This window comes from Neltuma alba, unplaced genomic scaffold, assembly GCF_004799145.2.
Source record: "Neltuma alba isolate B1F8T4 unplaced genomic scaffold, ASM479914v2 tig00003988_pilon, whole genome shotgun sequence".
Taxonomy (NCBI): domain Eukaryota; kingdom Viridiplantae; phylum Streptophyta; class Magnoliopsida; order Fabales; family Fabaceae; genus Neltuma; species Neltuma alba.
The window spans coordinates 702,304-724,348 of NW_021633509.1; the positions used below are offsets into that span (position 1 = coordinate 702,304).

General features: G+C 36.6%; 1 protein-coding gene across 1 annotated transcript; it reads right to left on the reverse strand.

Moving 5' to 3' along the window:
- Window positions 1–883: 883 nt before the first annotated feature.
- Window positions 884–18,787, reverse strand: LOC114743299 (uncharacterized). Its single transcript, XM_028931500.1, has 11 exons — window positions 18,511–18,787; window positions 7,836–7,993; window positions 4,752–4,884; window positions 4,513–4,568; window positions 4,340–4,421; window positions 2,984–3,090; window positions 2,851–2,904; window positions 2,679–2,762; window positions 2,030–2,193; window positions 1,182–1,216; window positions 884–1,047 (listed from the first exon to the last, which is right to left on the reverse strand). The coding sequence occupies exons 1-11, from the start codon at window positions 18,785–18,787 to the stop codon at window positions 884–886; spliced, it is 1,314 nt and encodes a 437-aa protein (XP_028787333.1).
- Between the last annotated feature and the right edge of the window lie 3,258 nt (window positions 18,788–22,045).

The window sequence follows — 22,045 nt, forward strand, 5'->3', positions numbered from 1 at the left end:
GGCCTCCCTAGGTTATTTGTTTATGGGGCCCTTATAGCAATGCCTGTTGCATTTCTAGCTGCTATACGTTTGATTGTGAGCAATAGCACTATAGTCGCAGACATTATCAGTGTCATCGGATTCATTTCCATTTTCTTAATGATATTTATTCGTATTTTGGGAGACTTTCCACTTAGGAGTCGCCTTCCCGTACTTCGTCAAATCGTAGGCTTCGTTGTTAGGATCATTGTTGTTTTATTCTATGGAGGCTATGATATTTGGTATAGCGATTTTGTAGGCAAAGCCAACCAAGTCAATCAAGATGATGCCAAGAATCAAATCAACTGATCATCATACATTCCCCGGTCCACTTACAAATGTTCATCATCAGTGTTGCCCACGCTTTTGAGGATTCTCGTGATGATTATGCTCATTGTGAAGGTCCTGAGATTGAGGAAGATCGAGAAGGGATTGGTTAATGTCTTTTATTGTTCTTTTGTGTATGCCTCTGCCGTTTGGCCTATGGCGTTTATGAACTCTGCTTCTGGTACTCCACGTTTGGTGGAATGAAAGTTCCCTCTTAAGGCTAGCTTTTTAGTTTCACGATGGTGATCTGAAATTATGTGATTCTTGCATGTGATTCATGCATTATATACGTGTGACTATGAATAATTATCTCTTGTTTCAACATCTGCAAGCAAGTTGGAGAACAAAGTTATTTCTTCTTTTCAATAGAAGATTCCGATTTTTAATAGAGTGGTAATAAAAATTGATGGGAACAAATGTATCAGGGGAAATTGGATTAGGACAAACAGAATTTTGATGTAGCGATTTGCGACAGAACCAAGCTACTTATAGCATTGGTAGGGGAGAGCTCAGAGTGAACAAACATTTTTTTATGCCTTTAATTATGCACCCACAAGGGATCCAGAGAGACAGGTTTCTCGCGTCTTGTCCCAGAAGTCCTAGATGGAGGTGCGTGCACTGTAATCGGAAGAACCCATTCACATTTTTCTCTTCCCTCAATCAGAAGAGGATGTTCATACTTGAGGTTCAGAAACCATAAGGCTTAAAATACAATCAATGGCTAATTCAAAAGTTTAAAGTGCTTTAAAACTAAGAATGCTATTAAACCCTCTTATTTCATCCCATGAGATATGGAAACAGATGAAAGGGCAGCCTTCTATATCGTGCAAACAAACGCCTGTTGTCAACTGCCATAGATAACTGGCCAGTTCTGCAGTTGCAGAACACAATGAACCCAAGTAAAATTGCGACGGTGTGAACTTGGGGGTATTTCTTGGTATTTTTATAGCGGTTACAACTATATTCCCCCATTCACTCAGCCAGCCCCTTGTCACCCCCCCCCCCCAAAAAAAAGAAGGAAAAAAAAAAAAAACCCTGACTTCTTATATTTCATCCCTTATTATTCCTTTCCATCTTTCTGATTATGTCCTCCCTTCAGTAGGCAGCAGCTCCAACCACTGTTCGCTATTTTTGTCTCTCTCAGATCAAGTCTCGTTTTCCCATCATTATTATCCTTCTTTTCTCTTTGAACAATTTATGTAGGACAGAATCAGAGAGACTTGATAACTTTCTATACTCTTTGCATGTGGATTGTGCTATTTTATTATTTGTGAATTTGTGATGAACATGAGAAAGTGAGAAATACCTCATATTGTCTATATATATATAGAAAATGGTTGAGTTTTACTAGCAGTTTAAATCGTTGTGCATGGGATATGTCTTTTAATTGGTTCCAATGAATATTGCAGTGACAAAGTCGGCATGCCCTGGCACCAGAAGCCCTTAGCACAAGTGTGCCGGGCGTGCTGCCAACTACAATTTAATACGTGAATGCTCAACATTACATAAAGATGTGAAAATTGATGGTTCAACATCACATGAACACAACGCCTAGACTGATCGATAAAATGGATCCAGCCGTAGAGACAAGTGCACGTAAAAACCAGATGCATAAAGGAATGGAAATTTGTGTTTTAGGGCTTAAACCAAAAAAAAAAAAAAGAGGCAAGGTCGAAATTCATACTTGGTCCAATCCAAATTCTTTGGAGTAGCATAAAATTCAAATCTAAGAACCCATTGCACTGACACACGTGGAGTGGAGAACGACATTGGCCCATCCATGGAGATAGAGAAAAGAAAACTTGTCTGCACCAAATCGGCAACAACTTCATAATGGTCACTCTGGACCTAAGAAAAAACAAGCGAGAACAAATGTATCAGAAGCCAACATCATTAACATATGCACATAGAAAGAACTTAATGGTGATATCGTGAGTCAGCTCTCATCTTCAATTTTTCACAAAGACTTGACACAGGATACTAAACGTTTCTATTGCAAAGGCAAGAAAGACACCAGATGGACTTTCACCATGAAGTGGGGAAAAAGCGGAAAACCCCCTACTAAATGAACGAATCTTTCAGCTAAGGCAACATGAAGAGGCTTGAAAACAATGCCCAATTATTCTTAACCAAACCGGGGAAAAAAAAGAAAAGAAAAGAAAAGCCCTATCTACAAAATCTAACCTTCCTCCAAGAAAATAATGAAATGCTCAAGACTATTGGGTTATTCAACACCAAGAAAAGAAGCGGCATCAAGCATGAGAAACTAAAAATGTGCAGTTCATCAACTAAATTAAAGCTGTGAGCACTCCATCTGCAAAAAAAGTAAATACCTTTGTGATTGTGGGGGAATGCTTTCTAGAAGGGTGGACAAATCTCCGATTTATAGTTTCTGAAGTTTCCAGTGTTATTGAGACCTGCATAAGCATATAGAATAGTGTTTGAAAAATCTCAAGCATCAACCACAACATAGTCAGCTTAAAGCTCCACAGTTTGTAGACAAACCTCAAGGCATCTCCTAGCTCTCTCTTCATGAAAGAAGGTTAGAGTCCCACCTATCTAAAACATGAAATTGTCCATGATTGGTTATTATAACGTTTGCTTCAACATAATTGATATAAACCATGATTTTTATTACCATATCACTGAAGTAATAATTGGAGTCGGAATTTTTTGGCGAAAATTTAAGCAGAACTTGGTCGTCCAGCCGGATGTTATATGACCTTCCTCTAATGAAGCCTTCTGCTGCAGAAAATGTTTGCAAAAAATTAGGTAACCAGATAGTTGTTGCATCTGGAAGCAGAAGGCTTACATTTTAAAACAGGGATAATCTATTTTTAGAAGTATTCTGACATGCATATTTCACATGCAAATTAAGTCAAGCAAAAGTGGCAAACATTAATGAAGGACATTAATAACAGATGTTTCATACCATGTGAAGTCATTTGATTATAGCCATACACCCAAATGTCCAAGCTATTAAGTAACACAAATTGTCACGTGATTTAAAAAAATATAATTCACTGCTGAAATTAATTTAAAGTTCTTTTAAACAAAATAAGCGAGGTGACCTCTGAAATCAATGCAAGATGATTAAAAAAATGCGATACAACCTACACCTGAGTTTTTCCCTTTAAAAACAAGGGGTAAATTATAATATTCTAGCTGTTGTTCAAAAGTTGACATTGAGCCATCCTAAACTTGATTTATTAGCATTACACTGAGTTGTTCGTTAATTCATTTAAATATCAAACAGAAAATCCAAGTCAATTTATCACAATTTCATCTCAAAGTCCTCAACTCCTTCCCAATAAGGCGCAAACACCCAAAATTCCGTCCCCATTCCCAAATTTCTCCCACATCCACTTCATAATCCCTAACTCCTCTCTTCCAGTCAGACACCACACTTCCCAAAATTCTCACTCGAGTCCAAAGTATATCAAAAATGCAACTGAATAGTCAACTGTTTATTACTCAATCATAATCTGAATTCCAAAGTAGGCAACCTATTTATAGATTTCATGTGCCCCACTATTCCAACTAACAGTCATATTTCTATTTATCTAACTAACTTATAGTGCCTAGCTCCGTCCTTTATGATATTATGATTACACAGAAACACTCTTGCATCAACTTTTAAATAAAGAGGCGGCAAAGTGAAGAAAATCGAAACCATAGGTTGTAGCACGCTAATTATTTTACATTAAAATTGTGAGAAAAAAATGGAGGAAATCAGTAAATCTCACACTCATATGGTGCAAAACCAGACTGAAATGTATTTTCTTCATAGATCGCTGAAATAGGACTTAATTCTACAACAATTACAGGGACTCCATGATTCGCAGATAGAATATAATATTTGAAATTTCAATTGGTGATGAACCACACGTCTCAAATCATGAATGATCAAGTTCAAAACACCATGCTGAGTCTAATAAGGCGCTCAAACATACAAAATATTACTGGAAAACAAAAACAAATGCAAAGAATTTACATGAAGCAGAGTTAATGGCTGCAGCTTCTGATGAAGAGGCAACTCCTGCATCTTCTTCGGCAGAAAAAGGATTTCTGAACTTCTGTTGGTGACTTGGGGAGACAATTTGACAATGACTTCTGAGGTGATAAGACATCTGTTTCAACAATAAATTGATATTTGGCAAAGCAAACCTTCTCATCAAGGATACTAAGAAACAAGATAGTTTCTGTGAGTTTCAGGACTAAACCTATTCAAAGAAAAAAAAAAAAAGTTTCATTAAAACTGATTTGCAGATACTTATGTAGCTCAGCAGCAGCAGAATCATGTAAAACCTCAGCCACAGAGAGTCGGGCAAGTGCCATTTGTGAAGATAAACTCATCCGAGAACCTTCCAAAGGATCCCTGCTTAAAGATCTTGCTGATCAAGAACGCAATGATAATGAACTTCCAAAGCTTCTGCGCAGATTATGTTTCACAGGGTTGTATGAGGAAACGGAGGATACTTCATCCCTTGAGCTGTCATATCCTTCCTCTAAACCATCATTAATATCATTTGCTCTAACCTGTAAGGGTTGGTTTTATTTTACAAGATATCGTTGAACAGAGAAAAGAGAAAGATGTCCTACAATAAGACCTTCTGCGCCAAAGAATATACTTAATCATGGCTTAAAGTGCAACCAAAATGTGAGAAAATTCAAAACCTCCTGAAAAGGATTCTCAAGCCAAGACTGATTTACTTATGTGAGGGGCCAGGTTAACTCGCAAGTGTAAGCAAATCCCTTCAAACATCACAGGGAAGACCTCCAACAAGCCAGAAGTAAGATATTCTAAGTAACACTATTCCAGAGCGGAGAAAACTGGGGGGGAGATGGGTAGGAATAATTCTGGCAGGAAGTTGAGAGACAGAGACAGAAATGAACCAGGCTGAGAGATATTCTCAAACTCAAGGTGTACCAACCTTGGCATCTAAACCTACTAGATGACGAGAATAATTAGGTGGAAAAATGAATTTCCAATGGTCAATCTAAAAGTTATTCTGATCCAATCTCCTGGATATTGTTTAAACTAAAATTGTCCCAAACAGCTTAGTTGTGATACCCCAGTTTTATGTAGCTTATGATTGTGTTACTTTACAGAGTGTAAATTTAATATTAAATAATTGTTATAAATCTTGAACACTTTTCATAAATTTTGCTACGTTTCAAATTTATTTTATCATAAAGAAACTTTTGTGCATTTTAGTAAATACTCCCTCCGTCCCTTATTATAAGAAACAACTACTAAAATCATGATGTTTAAAATGTTTTAGTTAAAAGCAATAAATGTGTAATATATATATATACACACACACATTTTTCCGATGATACCCTTGTTTGCAAATAGAGTGTATGAGAGATAATGAGTGAAAATTTATTACAGAGAGATAATAAGTGGCATATATTTAATGGGAGTAAAAGTAGAAAAACCAGTTTAAAATTTCAGACAAAGAAGATTGGTTTCTTATATTTAAGGACACCACTATGAGAAAGATTGTTTCTTATAAAAAGGGACAGAGGGAGTAATTAAAGTCAGTAGTTTTGTAAATTATAATATTTTTGGGACAAAAATATGTTTTGATGGTTTTATCGGTTTTTTAATTTTAAGCTCAGTAAAAAATTTTGGTTAGTTTTGATACTGATGTCCCTACTTTCATATAGCTTTCAATTTTGTAAATTTCACAGCATAAATTGAATGATAAATAATCTGATATAAATCTTAAATATTTTTCATAATTTTGTTAAATTTTGAATTTATTTTATCATAAGCAACTTTAGAACATTTTAGGAAATTTATAAAAGTTATTTAAAACCAGTAATTCTGTAAGTTATAACATTTTTAGGAGAAAAATGTATTTTGATGGTTTTGTCACTTTGTAATTTTAATCTATCATACAATTTTTTTCCCCTTTTACATTAACCCACCAAATACTGATGACACATGTCAATTGCAGCTCAAACATCTCCTAAATATTCTGAAAATTCAATGTCAAAGTCCTCTAAAAAGTCTAACACTACAAAAAAACAGCTGATTAGCGACAGAATTTGTGACGGAAAAAATTCCGTCGCTAATTTGCGACGGAAACAAATTCCATAACTAATTTCTGACGGAACTGCAACGGAAACAAATTCTGTCACTAATTTCTGACAGAATTGCGACGGAAATCCCGTCGCTAATATTAGCGATGGATTAGCGATGGAATTTTTGTCCGTTGCTAAATTCCGTTGCTAATCCGTTAGAAAATCTGTCAATAAATATTTGTGACGGAATTAGCGACGGAATTTTTTCCGTCAGAGATTTCCGTCACTAAATTGTTTGTCGCAGAAGTTTTTGTCACTAATTCCGTCGCTAGTTCTATTCCGTCGCAATTCCGTCACTAATTTTAAATTTTTTTATTTTAAATTATAATCTTACAAAAATTTATATAATAACAATTAAGAATATAATGATTTAAAAACATTTTTAATTATAAAATAAATTGATATATATGTGGAGTTGGTGTTAATGAAGATATCGTCATCATTCATGTCATCATCATGTATATACTAAAAATAGAAAGACAATTTCTTAGAAAACTTGTTTATATTGTACCCATGGCTTCAAGAGAGAGGTTTAAGCTTTGATGTTGTCTTGACCTCTTAGCTGGTGTATATCACGTTAACTTGATCTGGAATGGTTCTATTGTGTCATCCACAATTAGGATAGATTGTCATTCCAGGATCAGCAGTAGTTAAGTATTAAAAGAAGCACACATCCAATAGAACAGCTAAAGTTCGAAAGGAAAAGGAAAATATACAGAAGGAGCAGCCCTAGCAAGTTCTATGGAATGTGAGAGGAATCCTGCAAGTTCCATCAAAAAGCCTTTAAAATCAGGCAATGGAAATTCTCAAGCTGAGTGTATCTGCCATAACTTCAAAACAGGTCTTTTCTCAGCTCCTGCATCAGAAAATCTCTTCTATTACTTTGCCAACGATCTATATTCCCATTTATACAGAGAAAATCACATGACGGATCATTTTCTTCAAGAATTTTGTACGTAACTTACCAAGATGTTACTTTAACATTTTGTGACATTCATCACAAAAATATCTCAAATAGTATGAGCCATTTATAGAACCCAAGGTTTTAGACTTGATAAGTTTTTTATTGATAACATAAGAAGCAACAAATGGTAGCCTCCTGAAGAGAAAATCTATAAGAAACGGATAGTTTAATAATCTCAACAAAGCAAGAGTGTGTCAAACTTTCTTAAACCAGACAAAATGATTCCTTAGAAAAGACTGAGCAAATAACCAAAGAGAGGTCACAAAATCGCTCCTCAACTAATTTTTGTTTATAGGCATTAATCTCAAAATATAGGAAACGAAGACAAAATATATATGTTCAAGTTGAAAATGAACTACAAGTCCTTAATATGAAAATAAAATTGTTTAAAATACACTGCATCATAAATTAGCACAAGTTATTGAAAACCAACCATATTAGTAACATCTTGTACAGACTCTGCAAATGATTGCCCATTTTCCATCACTAGCCACTCTCCCATTAATGCACTTTTAACATAGTAAAAATAGCGAACAGTTGAACCCTTGTAAGATGGTGGAACAATGCTAGGCAGAAGCATTCGTACTACATCTGCAAATGATAGACTACATAGTCAAATCTGTATTTATACAAATAGATAAAATACAAGTATGACAAGTTAACATGCAACACAATGAATGATGACCAAACTGATAGATGCAGGAAATTTGCAAGAAAACCATTTAAACTAGAAATGGCAATGAGTTGTAGAAAAATTTCAAGCTGGTTTTATTTATTGTCTGGTGTTTTCGGAATACAACCCCCTAAATGGATAGATGATATAATTTACTTCTAGGATCAATAACTTATGTCACCTGGACACGGCCACTTATATAGACAAAGCTAATGAAGCAGTAAGCTATACACCTATAATTGAGCAAAGCAAGAGGAAGTAATGAATGGGCAAGTCAACAATTCAAAAGGTGCACATGCCCAAGTGAAATAAATCTCATGGATATTGAAGAGCACTTTTAATGAGATTACTAGCATTTAGGAACTTTCACTTCTTCCCTTCGTTTGCCGTATTGCTTAGCTTGTGTTTTTACTTCAAGTGGAGCATACTCAGTATCAACTGCTCATGCTTTGCACTACCGAATTGCAGTGATCTACAAACACATTTTTCCCTTGTCAATTTTATTTTCCTAACAGCAGCGCATCACGCCTAGTCAAACTTCAACTCCATAAGGCACTCGCTTCCATTTTGACATAATGAATAAAATATTTTCCAACTCTGACAAGTCACCATAGGTACTTCTTTTATTCTCCTACTGGCCTAACTTTAGTTTCCGTTATTTAGACATAATTAAATGAAACTCCTCGAGTGTCAATAGTTACACTTCTCCTTTAGATATGAAAAAGGCACAAATGTTACTAAAATAAATCCAGAGACATCTGTAGTTGAAATGTCATACTAGAATGCTCAAGCACCACAAGCAGCATGTAAAACTCTAACATCTTTGCTTTTGGTTTTTCTTTTTGTTTTGGTGATTCAAACCGTTATCAAGTGTTCATAGACAGGGCATTTTAACTGTAAAAGTTTCACCGTTTAATGCCAATTATTAAAGCCATCGTACAAATATATGGATTAAGAATTGTGCAGCTATTCCCTCAGATGTACAATGAGTATCATGTACTTAGGAAGGGGGCCAGGCTATCCCAAACAGGGGAAGCCGCATCCCCTAAACCTTACTTCCTTTGTAATATTAGATGTAGATCAGATGAGTTTTTGAAAAATTTCTAACTTTGGCCCCGTAAAAATTTTATTTTTACCTTCCGCGCCCCTTACCAATATTTTCTAGTTCCAGTCTCAACAAGTACTATACAACAAATTTTTTTTTTTGGTGAAAACTATACAACAATTTTTGTTGTCTCTATAAGTTAGCAGAAGGTACAATCTAGGGAGCGCGCGCGCGTGGACACACACACATGTGTATATATAAACTATAAGAAACTGCAGGACTCACAAGCCTAGTTTAACTGAAATACCCGTTGTAATATCCCCAGAAAAAAGTACAATGACTAACGAGGAAATTCCCGACGCGGGCCCGTTAACTTAGCTAAAACGAATTATTCGAATTCGCAAATTTCAGAAGCATGCTAATCCCCTGAGCAAATGCAAGAACTCAATAGATAGGCGGGATTCTTTAATATATAGGATTAGGCATACATGATTTGCTGGTGCCAGCAGAAACGATCTGCTTTGCAACTGTTAGAATAATTAGACAATGGATCAGAAACGTACCGGGTTGGTCGGATCTTGTTAGCTCACACTTAAGCTAGACTATAAAAGTCTAAGGTTTTAAGTACACAGCAGAGCACCTCTTTGCAAGAAAGAAATAAGAGAGAGAGAGATAGTAGGAAATCTCAACTACTGGAGTGATTTGAACTGATGGGAGAAAGCCTCTATTTATAGTTTTTGTCAGGGGTATTTGGGTAGCCAAAAATATCCATTGAGCCCATTAGATAAAATCTGAGATAGGATATATAAATATATCCTTATCTCATAATATCATGATATTTGAATTCAAATCCAGAATCAATCACAATTAATTCTAAATATATATATTTAATATATATTTAATCTATACAATATAAATTGATTAATTTATTATAAACCAATTAGATTTATATCGTAACTAATTGGATATGATTCTGGGTGTTTGACCAAGTCAAACATATCACAACATCGCTTGGACTGGTATATTCTCTTTATACTCGGTCAAATAATCCAGCCCATCAAGGGCGGATCTAAGCCCAAAATCCAACATCTCCCACTTGCACTTGATGGGCTGCCCATCGTGCGATAGCTAAATCTTTCATTGCTTCATACTAGGTGTCTACCGTGACCACATGGGCATGACGTCATTGATTCGGGCACTTATGCACTAGGAGTCCTTTATGCAGGACCAGCACACAAGAACAGCCTTGGTGTACCAGTAAATTGTATACTTGTTGCCTCGAATGCACCAGTTTTATCCATACACTTTATTTATGGCATATCTAGTCCCTCTCGAGTTTATTTTGTTTACTTTATTTATGGTGTACCTTTATCAACACTTGCTTAGTTGTTCTGTTCAACTTGCAAGGGACATGTCACAGACACCAACGTAGATGTGTACTTCAGGATAAATCTTCTTTCTGACTATTCATCATTTAGATTTGGCATAATCGCTTTCCCAGTCTTGACCAGTTAAATCGCATCATTCTTGACCAGGAGGTTTAGGCTAGAGTAGCTGTTATTAAACCAAACCCTTGTGATGCTGTCTAAGTCTTAAGGGCATTACGAAAGGTTTATTTCCTTTATGGGACTCACACCGTAATGGATCAGGGATCTTCCATCTACACTCCATGTTGCAGATTTGAGTGAGCTCATATAGTATGAATTGCATGCTATGGTACTCGATCCATTGAGTAGAGTATGTTGCTTTTGGTTTTAGTAGCACGTACAGACTTAAGTTCCAAATGTACTCCAACATTTGAACCAGGAACTCTTTCATCACAACTATAGATGATGTCTTACAAGTGAAAAGTTCCTTGTCTAGCTACAGGTCTCATGGATGACACATTATCCATGATTCGGCCTAGACTTTTATGGGTCTCATCTCAGTCTAGTTGAGGCGACATTTGTGCATTGATTCTTCTCTACCATCTCATGGTGATCATCTGCTATCAAATCTTCTATGTCCCATGAGAACATAGCGAGGCGGTTGCTCGTGTGAGTGAGCCACCCTTGTGACTTGTATGACATATTAGTATTGCATACCTCGTGCTTATGTATGTATAAATACACAAATGTATATACAAGAAAATTTCCTTGAACTAGATAAAATGCATTGAATTACTAAGTAAGAGGAAACGAAAAAGTTCAGTACAACATGCCTTGTGCCTGCGTATTTGAACAAGAAAAAGGATCAAAAGGAAAAAGGAGTTCAATACATCATGCTCTACGCATGCCCAAGGCCTTTACATGCTTGACAAAAAGATCTCTAGCTATAGGCTTGGTTAGGGGATCTGCCAACATCTTATGAGGGGACAAGTATTGAACTGTCACTTGTTTCTTAGTGATCATATCCCTTACAAAGTGATATTTTATGTCTATATGCTTAGTATGATTGTGGTACTTAGGGTCCTTTGCATAGGCTATTGCTGCTTGACTATCGCAGTGAATCAGAGTTGGTCCCTCACTTCCACCATGGATTCCCAATCATACTAAGAATCTTTTGAGCCACATAGCTTCTTGTACAGCTACAGAACATACTACATATTTTGCTTCCATGGATGAAAGAGACACACACCTTTGTTTCTTGCTACTCCAGGAGATTGCTCCGTTATTCGGTAGGAAAGCATAGCCTGACGTCGAGTGTCACTTGTCCAGGTCTCCTGCCCAATCAGCATCGGAATAACCCTCTGCAGGAAGGCTGTTTCCTTGATAGCACAACTCATAATCCATGGTTCCTTTTAGATATCTCATAATTCTCTCTACAGCTTCCTAGTGTTTTACTCCTGGATTGGATTGGAATCAGCTCATAAGTCCAACTGCGAAGCATATGTCTGGCTTGGTACACAACATGGCGTACATTAGGCTGCCAACAGCACTTGAGTATGGGACTCTCTTCATACATTCTATATTGTATTGTTTTATAGGGCACATTTCCTCGCTTAGGTTATATCCCTTAACCATAGGGGTATCCATAGGCTTATAGTCTCTCGTATTGAAACGTTCAAGAATCTTTGCTATGTATGCCTTTTGTGACAATAACAGCAATTTTCTAGAATTATCTCTTCTTATCTTAACACCTAAGATATATTCTGCTTCGCCTATGTCTTTCATCTTGAAGTTCAAGGATAACCACCCTTTGATCATATATATTAGTTTAAGATTGGTACCAACTAGGAGTATGTCGTCAACATAGAGGGATAGAATGACAAAGTTATCTCCAAACCGCTTGATATAAACGTAGTGATCTTCCTCGATCATTTTGAAGTCATAGGAGCTTATAGCTTTGTGGAACCTTAAGTACCATTGCCTAGATGATTGCTTGAGTCCATAAATGGATCTCAAGAATTTACAAACCTTTTATTAGTTCCCATTATGTATAAAGCCCTCAGGCTGTTCCATATAGATTTCTTCATCTAGTTCTCCATTTAGGAAAGCAGTTTTTACATCCATCTGATGTAACTCTAAGTCTACACTTGCTACTACAGCCAGTATCAGCCGTATCGAGTTGAAACGTACAACAAGCAAGAAGGTGTCTCCATACTACTCCTTCCTGTTGTGTATACCCTTTGGCAACTAACCTTGCTTTGGGCCTATCAATTGATCCATCAGCCTTATGTTTGTACTTGAGAACCCACTTGCTCCCAATTGCCTTTCGGCCAAGTGGTAGATCAACTAATTCCCATACTTGGTTGGACTCCATGGAATCCATTTGCTCTTGTAAGGCCTTTTGCCATTTTTCCTTAGCAGGTCCTGTTAGTGCTTCTTTAACACTTACGGGGTCTTCTTCATCATTTTCTAGACTAACGATGAAGGTTTCTCCTTCAATTGAAAAGCGTCTCCTAAGAGTTTTGTCTCTATTACTTCCCCTAAGAGGGGTTGCTACGGGACTTTCTTCCTGTAGCTAAGTTAGACCTTGTTGTGAAAATGGTTCAACCCTCCCATTCGGATCAGTAGACTGAGGAACACTTTGTTGTACCTCATTGCTATCATCCCATAAAGACAGCTTGTTCGATCAATACTCCCTCTGCTAGGAAATTCGGTTTCTATGAATGTTGCATCCCTTGACTCTATCTCAGTCACTGAGCCGTTGCCATTTTCACCAATAAAGACATACCCTTTAGAGTTCTTAGAGTATCTTATGAAGATACACTTTTTGCCTCTCGGTTCTAGCTTGTCATACTTATGGGAAGAATCACGAATGTAGGCCGTTGACCCCCATGGTCTTAGGATGCTTAGATCCGGTTTGTGGTTTGTCCATGATTCATAAGGGGTTGTGGTGACTGATTTAGAAGGCACTCGGTTAGGTATGAATGTGGTAGTTAAAAGAGCATCTCCCTAATATGAGGTTGGAAGCTCAGTTTATGTCATCATTGATCTAACCCTATCGAGGAGAGTTCTGTTTCTCCTTTCAGCAACTTTGTTTTGTTGAGGAGTGCTAGAGATTGTTAGTTGCCTAACAATACCCCTTTCTTCACAGAGCTCCTTAAACTGATCAGAGAGGTATTCTCGACCTTGTTCGGTTCTTAAAGCTTTGATTCTTGAACCTAGCTGATTGTCCACTAGATTGAGATATTTTCTAAAGCACTCTAATGCCTCAGATTTGTGGGAAATCAAGTAAGTATAGCCATATCGGGAAGAATTATCGATGAAGGTAATAAAATACCATGCTCCGTGACATGCCCTAACACTCATTGGTCTGCAAATATTAAAGTGTACCAGTTCAAGAGGGTGGTTAGCCCTGGTTGCCTTTCCGAAAGGTTTCCTTGTGCTCTTGCCAGCGAGGCAATGTTCACACAGAAACATTTTCTTTTTGGACATGTTTCCTAACAAACCCTCTTTTACTAGTTTGGTCATGCGTTCTTGACCAATATGTCCTAATCTAGTGTGCCATAGATCGTAATTGACATCAGAAGAAAGTGCATAGCAAAAATTAGAAAAATTGTCATTGAAATTTTCTAAAACAAAGAAACCATCTGAAACATTACCAGAAACTGAAAAATTGGTCCCATACAAAATGTCTACGTGAAATCATGAAAAAGACATTGAAATGAAATTTAACTAAGGAAATAACAGACACAAGATTTTGTCAGATTTCTGGAGCATAGAGGACATTTTGCAGGGCTAGGATTTTTGTTTACAAAAATCCTTCACTAAATATGTGTTCCCTCCTTGCCAATTCCTCTCTGTATTGGATTGTAATTTTTGAGAAAAAGAGTGCATCTTGCTCATTGATAATTTGTTTAGCATAATAACTCAATTTTGAAAACAGACATTTTTTATGCTTGTATTCATCAGCATGTTTTTCTGCTATTTGTTCTATTAAATTTATGTCCTTGGGTCTGCAAACTTCTTCCTCTTGTTGGTCAGGAACACATTTCCTTTTACCACTGCTCCCCTCAGGTACATTAGAGTTCACTCGTGATTGAGGCGTTTTTCTTTTATTTGTACTTTCTTCAACATAATTATTTGAAGACTTTGGAGCATCAGAAAGAGGAAAATAACTTGGATATATTTCAAAAGAGTGGTTAGAATTTGAGTTTGCCATTTCCTAAACCCAAAAAGAAAATTAAGTTAAGAAAAATATAAAAATAAATATTCAAAACATTCATTTGCTATTTTTCGTACCCAAAAAGTCATAAAAAATAAGAACATAATATATCAATTTGTAGCTCATGATTTTAGAAATATTTCAGGTCAAACAAGGTCAACTCACAAGTATCGATCCCTTTGACTTCTACTCTTGTATTGTTCCCAACATAAAGCCATCTGCTTCTTGCTGGTAATCGACAAAATTCTGTGAAGTTGCCACGATCCTTGCTCACATGGTCTATGGCCCCTGAGTCTATAACCCAAACAAGATTAGTTTTAGTAATAAATGCAGTGCTAGAAATATAAGAGGAATGTATCAATCTGAATCCAATATCTTTTTCTGCTTAAGACAGTCCTTGGCATAATGCCCCTTCTTTTGGAAGCATAGCATTTGATGGTTGCTATGTTCTGCTTCTTTGCAGGTTTCTTGCCTTTCTTAAAGGAATTCTTTTCCTTCTTCACTTTAGGGTTGCCTTTCTTATTTTGAGAGCCTTTGCTTCTCTTGGACTGGTTTTGGGAGGTTGCCCCTCCCTTTCCTTTAGTTAAATATGCCTTACTAACAGGTTTCACAGTTTCCATTCAGTTATCCTCTAGTTGGAGGTGGCGAGCTACATTAGTAAAGGTTTTTATACTCTTGTTATGAGTAATGGTATGCTTCATGGTGTCCCAGCTTGCTGGGAGAGATCTCATGACAGCTTGAATCTGTTACTCATCAGATAAGGCACCTCCGGCTTCCTTAGGCTCCCTGATTAAGTTCTGTATTACCCTTAGGTGATGCCTTATGGGAGTGTTAGGACCTAGCTTGAAATTGTCAAGTTTGACAGTGTGTCTCTTAAGCCTTGCAGCAAAGGTACCATCAAATTCAGATTTCAGCGCTGCCCACATGGCAGAGGCAGAAGGGTGTGTTTCGAATTGTACTAACACATCGTCAGTCATGGCACTTAGCATAGTAATTCTGGCAATAGTATCCCTTCTTTTCTAGGCCGCGTAGCCATCCTGGTCCCTTCGTGATGCATTCGCCTTAGGCTTTGGAAGAAAAATTGTCAACACATCAATGACTTCTTGTTCTTCGAGGACATATGATATCTTATGACGCCACATGCTGTAATTGTCTCTGTTTAGCTTGTCACCTCCTACGAGGTCAGCTATAATAGACTTGATTCCTCTTTGAGACATCGTGCTATCACATAGACAACAATGCATTTTAGTATGGTATGCAATATACATGTTATTCAAGTAAGTCATAGATCGTCCAGGTAAGAGTCTTGCTATTTTCATGATCAGGAGACAACTAGGTTGGCTCCCATCTCATTACTCCTGGTTAGCCTCTTACCTTTCTTATCTTTCACTTTCCTTGATCATATCCCCAATTTGAGTTTTCCTCATGAAACTCCCACTCAAATAAAGCATTTATAATAAAAAAACTTTATTAACGAAGCATAAATGTTTACAAAGATTTGGGTAATCCAAAAATAAAGTCTCAAAGTGTAAACATAAAATGAAAAGGGAAAAATAAACACGAACAAAAACTCATTCGTTCATGATGTATTTTATCATGGGTTCTCTCAAACTCTCTTTAACGTCTTTCCAACATCTACAAAGACTTTGTTTACAAAAATCCTTCACTAAATATGTGTTCCCTCCTTGCCAATTCCTCTCTGTATTGGATTGCAATTTTTGAGAAAAAGAGTGCGTCTTGCTCATTGATAATTTGTTTAGCATAATAACTCAATTTTGAAAACAGACATTTTTTATGCTTGTATTCATCAGCATGTTTTTCTGCTATTTGTTCTATTAAATTTATGTCCTTGGGTCTGCAAACTTCTTCCTCTTGTTGGTCAGGAACACATTTCCTTTTACCACTGCTCCCCTCAGGTACATTAGAGTTCACTCGTGATTGAGGCGTTTTTCTTTTATTTGTACTTTCTTCAGCATAATTATTTGAAGACTTTGGAGCATCAGAAAGAGGAGAATAACTTGGATATATTTCAAAAGAGTGGTTAGAATTTGAGTTTGCCATTTCCTAAACCCAAAAAGAAAATTAAGTTAAGAAAAATATAAAAATAAATATTCAAAACATTCATTTGCTATTTTTCGTACCCAAAAAGTCATAAAAAATAAGAACATAATATATCAATTTGTAGCTCATGATTTTAGAAATATTTCAGGTCAAACAGGGTCCAAAAATAAGCCCTATGCGCCCTCATGTGCCCCAATAAGCATTCCCAAAAAAAACTTTAAAAACAAATATGGGGGAGGGTCGCCCACTCTCAGGACCAGCGCGTGTATGCCTTTCCGGCCTCTCGCCGTCACCTGACCCATTCCATTTGATTCCTCACGTCTTGAGGAGTCTATACATGTGCTTTTTATGACCAAAGGGACCCTGGGTGGATCCCACATGCCCACTTGGTGCATCTTTAAAAAATCAAAAAAATTTTGTTTTTAGGTTGGGTCGATCTACCGACCCGACTTTCATGGAGGATTCGAGTTAAACAGACCCAAAACGCAGTAAGTGAAACACTATGTCTTGGCCAACCCAAAACGACGCCGTTTTGGGCTGGTCAGGTCGTCCTTGACCTCTAGTCGGGTCGCCCCAGATTCGGCTGGAGCTCCAGTGGGTCCGTCGCGACCTGCCAGCTTCAAACCTCCATATCTTCTACCTCCAATCTCCGTTTTACGCATTTTAGGTTTCTATGAACTCGTATTTTCATGCTCTACAATTCTATGGGTTCATTTTCTTTAAAAAATATCATTTTTAATGACCCAAAAACTGGTTCGTACAGCTGATGTTGGAGCCTTTGAAAAATGGATTTCGACCACGTTTTTGAACCTCATGGCATTACATATAGTATTTTCAGGCTTCAATGATATAGTCAGAGTATATTTTCGAATTTAACTCACAAGTATATGCTCATTCGAAATTAAAATGACATAGGAGCATACTAACGGTGCAGCGAAAAAAAAATTTGAGTCTGAATAATATATGCATAGATATTGAAAGCCTCAAGATCATCATGGCTTTGACAACAATGTTAGAATAATTAGACAATGGATCGGAAACATACCGGGTTGGATCTCGGGTCGGGTCGGTCGGATCTTCTTAGTTCATGCTTAAGCTAGACTATAAAAGTCTAAGCTTTTAAGTGCACAGTAAGCACCTCTTTGCAAGAAAGAAACAAGAGAGAGAGAGAGAGAGTAAGAAAGCTCAACTACTGGAGTGATTTGAAGTGATGGGGGGAAGCCTCTATTTATAGCTTTTATCAAAGGTATTTTTGGTAGCCAAAAATATCCACTGAGCCCATCAGATAAAATCTGAGATAGGATATACAAATATATCCTTATCTCATAATATCATGATATTTGAATTCAAATCCAGAATCAATTACAATTAATTCTAAATTATATATTTAATATATATTTAATCTATACAATATAAATTGATTAATTTATTATAAACTAATCAGATTTATATCGTAACCAATTGGATATGATTCAGGATGTTTGACCAAGTCAAACATATCACAATATCGCTTAGATATTTGAATGGTATATTCTCTTTATACCGGATCAAATAACCTGGCCCATCAAGAGCAGATCCAAGCCCAAAATCCAACGGCAACCATGGCAGTTGTTGAACCGTCCATGAAAACATATTCCCCCAAGCACAAAAATTGACATAATAGTACCAATGCTTGTTGGTTGCTAGAAGGCTAAGCAAACAACAATAGACCAACAATAAGAACAAGTTCATGAAACGAACCTCTCTTTTGCTTTGAACCTAGCAACGGTTTCTGTGTGGCAAACCATTGAGCATCCAATTTCTCAATGCTTTTAATCTCAAAACTCAGTCTTTCAACTAAAAATGAATACGCAGTAGATGGATTGGAGATCTCGATGGTGACCACAACTGGATCACCAGGACGATATACTTCTTTATCTGCTTCGAGTTTCAATATAGGAAGGAGTTTGACCTTCGGAGAATGATCTTCCCTACCCGAATCTCGACCGCCTAAAAAGGAAAATCTACTCGATAGCATTGCTCTCGTGTGAAATTCTTGTCCTTTCAATTATACTACTCCTTCGATATTCTTCAGCAAATAGCCTGACCTTACAAGATCAGATCTCCTGATCTTCTCCCACGGGATCAGATCTACGACACGGAACGCAAATGCAATAATGAAAAAATAGTGAAGGAAGAAATTCGTTTTTTTTTTAATTTGTATTTCTTCTATTTTAAGTTTAAATTTATCACACTGAAAGTGAAGTCAGAAATGCGACGGGTATATATATCTATATTTGCGCTTTTGCATGAGATTGATCCAAATTCCAAAATTAGAAAACATTATTCCATATTTGCTCAGGAGGGAATAGAACTGCACCATGCTAGTCGTGATACTATAAGGTGTGCTGACTACCTGGCGAAGGAAGGACATGAACAAGCGTTCGGCGTCAAGTTGATCGTAGATGTGCCAGAAAGTTATGCTGATTTGATTCTTCAGGATAAGCCAAATGGCTTTAGCTGACGGTCTTCTTTTTTTGTCTTTTCCTTAGTTATTAGTTTGGCGTCTAGTGTTTATCTTCTTTTTCCTTCGTTTCAAGCTTAGTTTGTCTCTGTAGCTCAAAAAAAAAAAACATTATTCCACTAAAATCCACACACACTGCGGTGTGCTTAAAATTGTTTGCATAAATGTAAAAATTAAAAAAATTATTATAAAATTTTTGAGTATTTATTTATAACATAAAATTTAAGATATTAGATAGATATATACCAAGATATTGAAAACCGGATCGACTTATAAATCAGTCAAGACAATAGGTCAAGAGTTAGTGGGTTAGATCGAAGTCAAACTAGTAAAAAAATAAAAAATAAAAAAATTAATTTACAGTTTCATTATGCCATCCAAAGGACTAAACATCAATTTAATACCTTGAATTTCTAACCAAAAAAAATTATACACTTATATTTTCTTTTCATTTTTCTTACAATTCCCTTGACAAAATGACATCATAGTATCATATTATTAAAATGACTAACTATTTATTCAAGCAAAATATCAAAATAGATTTATCGCAGTAAAATACTCCGATCTGCAATCCTTTAGTCCCTAACTAATAATTTTTTAGCATTAAAAGAATTTAAAAAAAAAACATAACCAGATTAACCCACCAAAGCGGTTGAGTTACTTGATTTTTTCTCGAGTTGACCGGGTCACATGGGGTGGATCCGCCTGCTGGTTTTTCAAGCGACCGGTTTGCCAATTTTCACTCCAACCCGGCTGGTTCGGTCTCATTTTCAATACTATGATGTATATATGTATATATGTGTGTAGGGCCATGCAAAAATACTCAAAACCCAATCTGCCTGGTCCAATCTGACACAACCCCGTCCACTCTAGTTTTGAAAAATACAACCCGATAAAAAGACTAGACCAATCATTTCACACTAAACTATCGGATGAGACTAGGTTAATGACTAATAGTTCAGACCATGTGGTTTGACCCGACTTAGGTAGGATTTTTTTTCCAAAAAAAAATATGTACTTAATTTTGTGTTTGCCTTAGTCCTTCTCTTGCTTCCTTTCTCTCCGACACAGGCACTGCTCATCCCTTTCTACCGTCAGTTCCTACCGCAGCTTGCCATAAAATAACATTTTCAATTCACATCTTTTGCTTCCCCCCCCCCCCCCAAAGAAGAAAAAAAATCAATTCGTGTCTTCCTTTGCCATGGTCTTCAAATTCGCATGAGCATCTTTCTAGTTCATGTTTGTTGTTTGGCCGTTTTTGCTTCAACTTCTTCCGTTGCCATCATCTTTGGGTTTATTCGTGTCAAGGTGGCTATTATTCTATGGTCACTTTCCTATTTCTTTTCAATTTTTCTTATATATTTCAGCTTTTTTTCAATGTGGGTCAATTCTTTTTTAGCTTCCAGCATGTATTATTTTTGTAGTAAAGAATACGTTTTCCTAAAAGTATATATAACGAGAAAAGCAACATAGATCAGTCTAGTAACCCGGTAGACTAAGTCCAACCCGGTCTAAGTGTCTGTAACAAGACTGAACCAGTTTTCAGACCAAAATTTTTAACCCATCATTTTTCAGATTAAACTTCAAGTTAGGTCGTAACCCAGTTCAACCTGATCTTTATGCAGCCTTGTATGTATAACTATCATTTCCATCACTTTCAGATGAAAACATATAGTGATTGGGTGATTAGATTTTTCATAAAAAAGTCTCCTCGAATAGGATGAGCTTTTTTAAATAAAATTTTACAATGTGTTTGGATTAGCTTTTTTTCTTAAATAATTTTATGATATACGAAATAAATATGTGAAAAAATTTTCATCTTAATGTATTTCAAATATTTCTAAAAGCTAATCCAAACACTTAGGATCCCATGTTCTGTAAAATTGTTGAATTCTCCAACATTAAGATACTACATCATAATAGGATGTTCTATTGAAAACGCTAAGTAGATTTGTTTATCATATTTTTATATTTTAATGCAAAATTTTCTGTTCTATCGAAAAAATATGCATCAGCTCAAAAAGATTTTGTATGGTCAATGATCCTATGATTGGGTTGAATTTAAAAGCACACCATTAAAAAGAATTGAGTATCTTTGAAAAAAGGACAAAATTCTCCAATTAAAAACCGCGATCTGGATTCACTAAACAGGTCATCATTTAACGGTGTTTCTTTTTTCCCTCCGTTCAAGAGGCGCAAATCCCCCAACCGAAGCTACAACCCACCATGCCGAGTAGGGTGGATGGACTGTACCCAATTAAACTTGATTGTTCTGAATGCTGATGACTGTAAGGAAGAGTCCGATTCTGGCAAAGGAGATGATTCGGACCTATTTGGGGATGAGTTTAGCATGCAAACCTTTGAGAAAAAGCAAGAAGATCAAACCTTCGATGAAGACGTGCCATTGCAATTCGAAATGGGGATGGTCAAAAGAGAAAGACGGAGTAACAAACAGAGCAAGAATGATCAAATCAATCAAGATGGAGGCAGTGGCGGCTAAGATGTAAGCCATAGTCAAGAAGGTTGTGGTGTCGACTCAGAGCTCAGTGGTGAAGATGGTCAGAGAGCTTGGATTGTACTGCTTGCTTGCTGTTCTCTTTGCTACGTAAGGGTTGAAGCGAGAAGGAGGCTTGTGATGAAAGTCCAGTGACAGTGATCGCCTCCATCTCAATCAAAATGTGGAGCACGAATTGGCTCTCTCGTGAACAGAGGCAGAGAAGATGACAAACTGATTTTCTCATGAACAGAGGAGGAGAAAAGATAAACACCGCT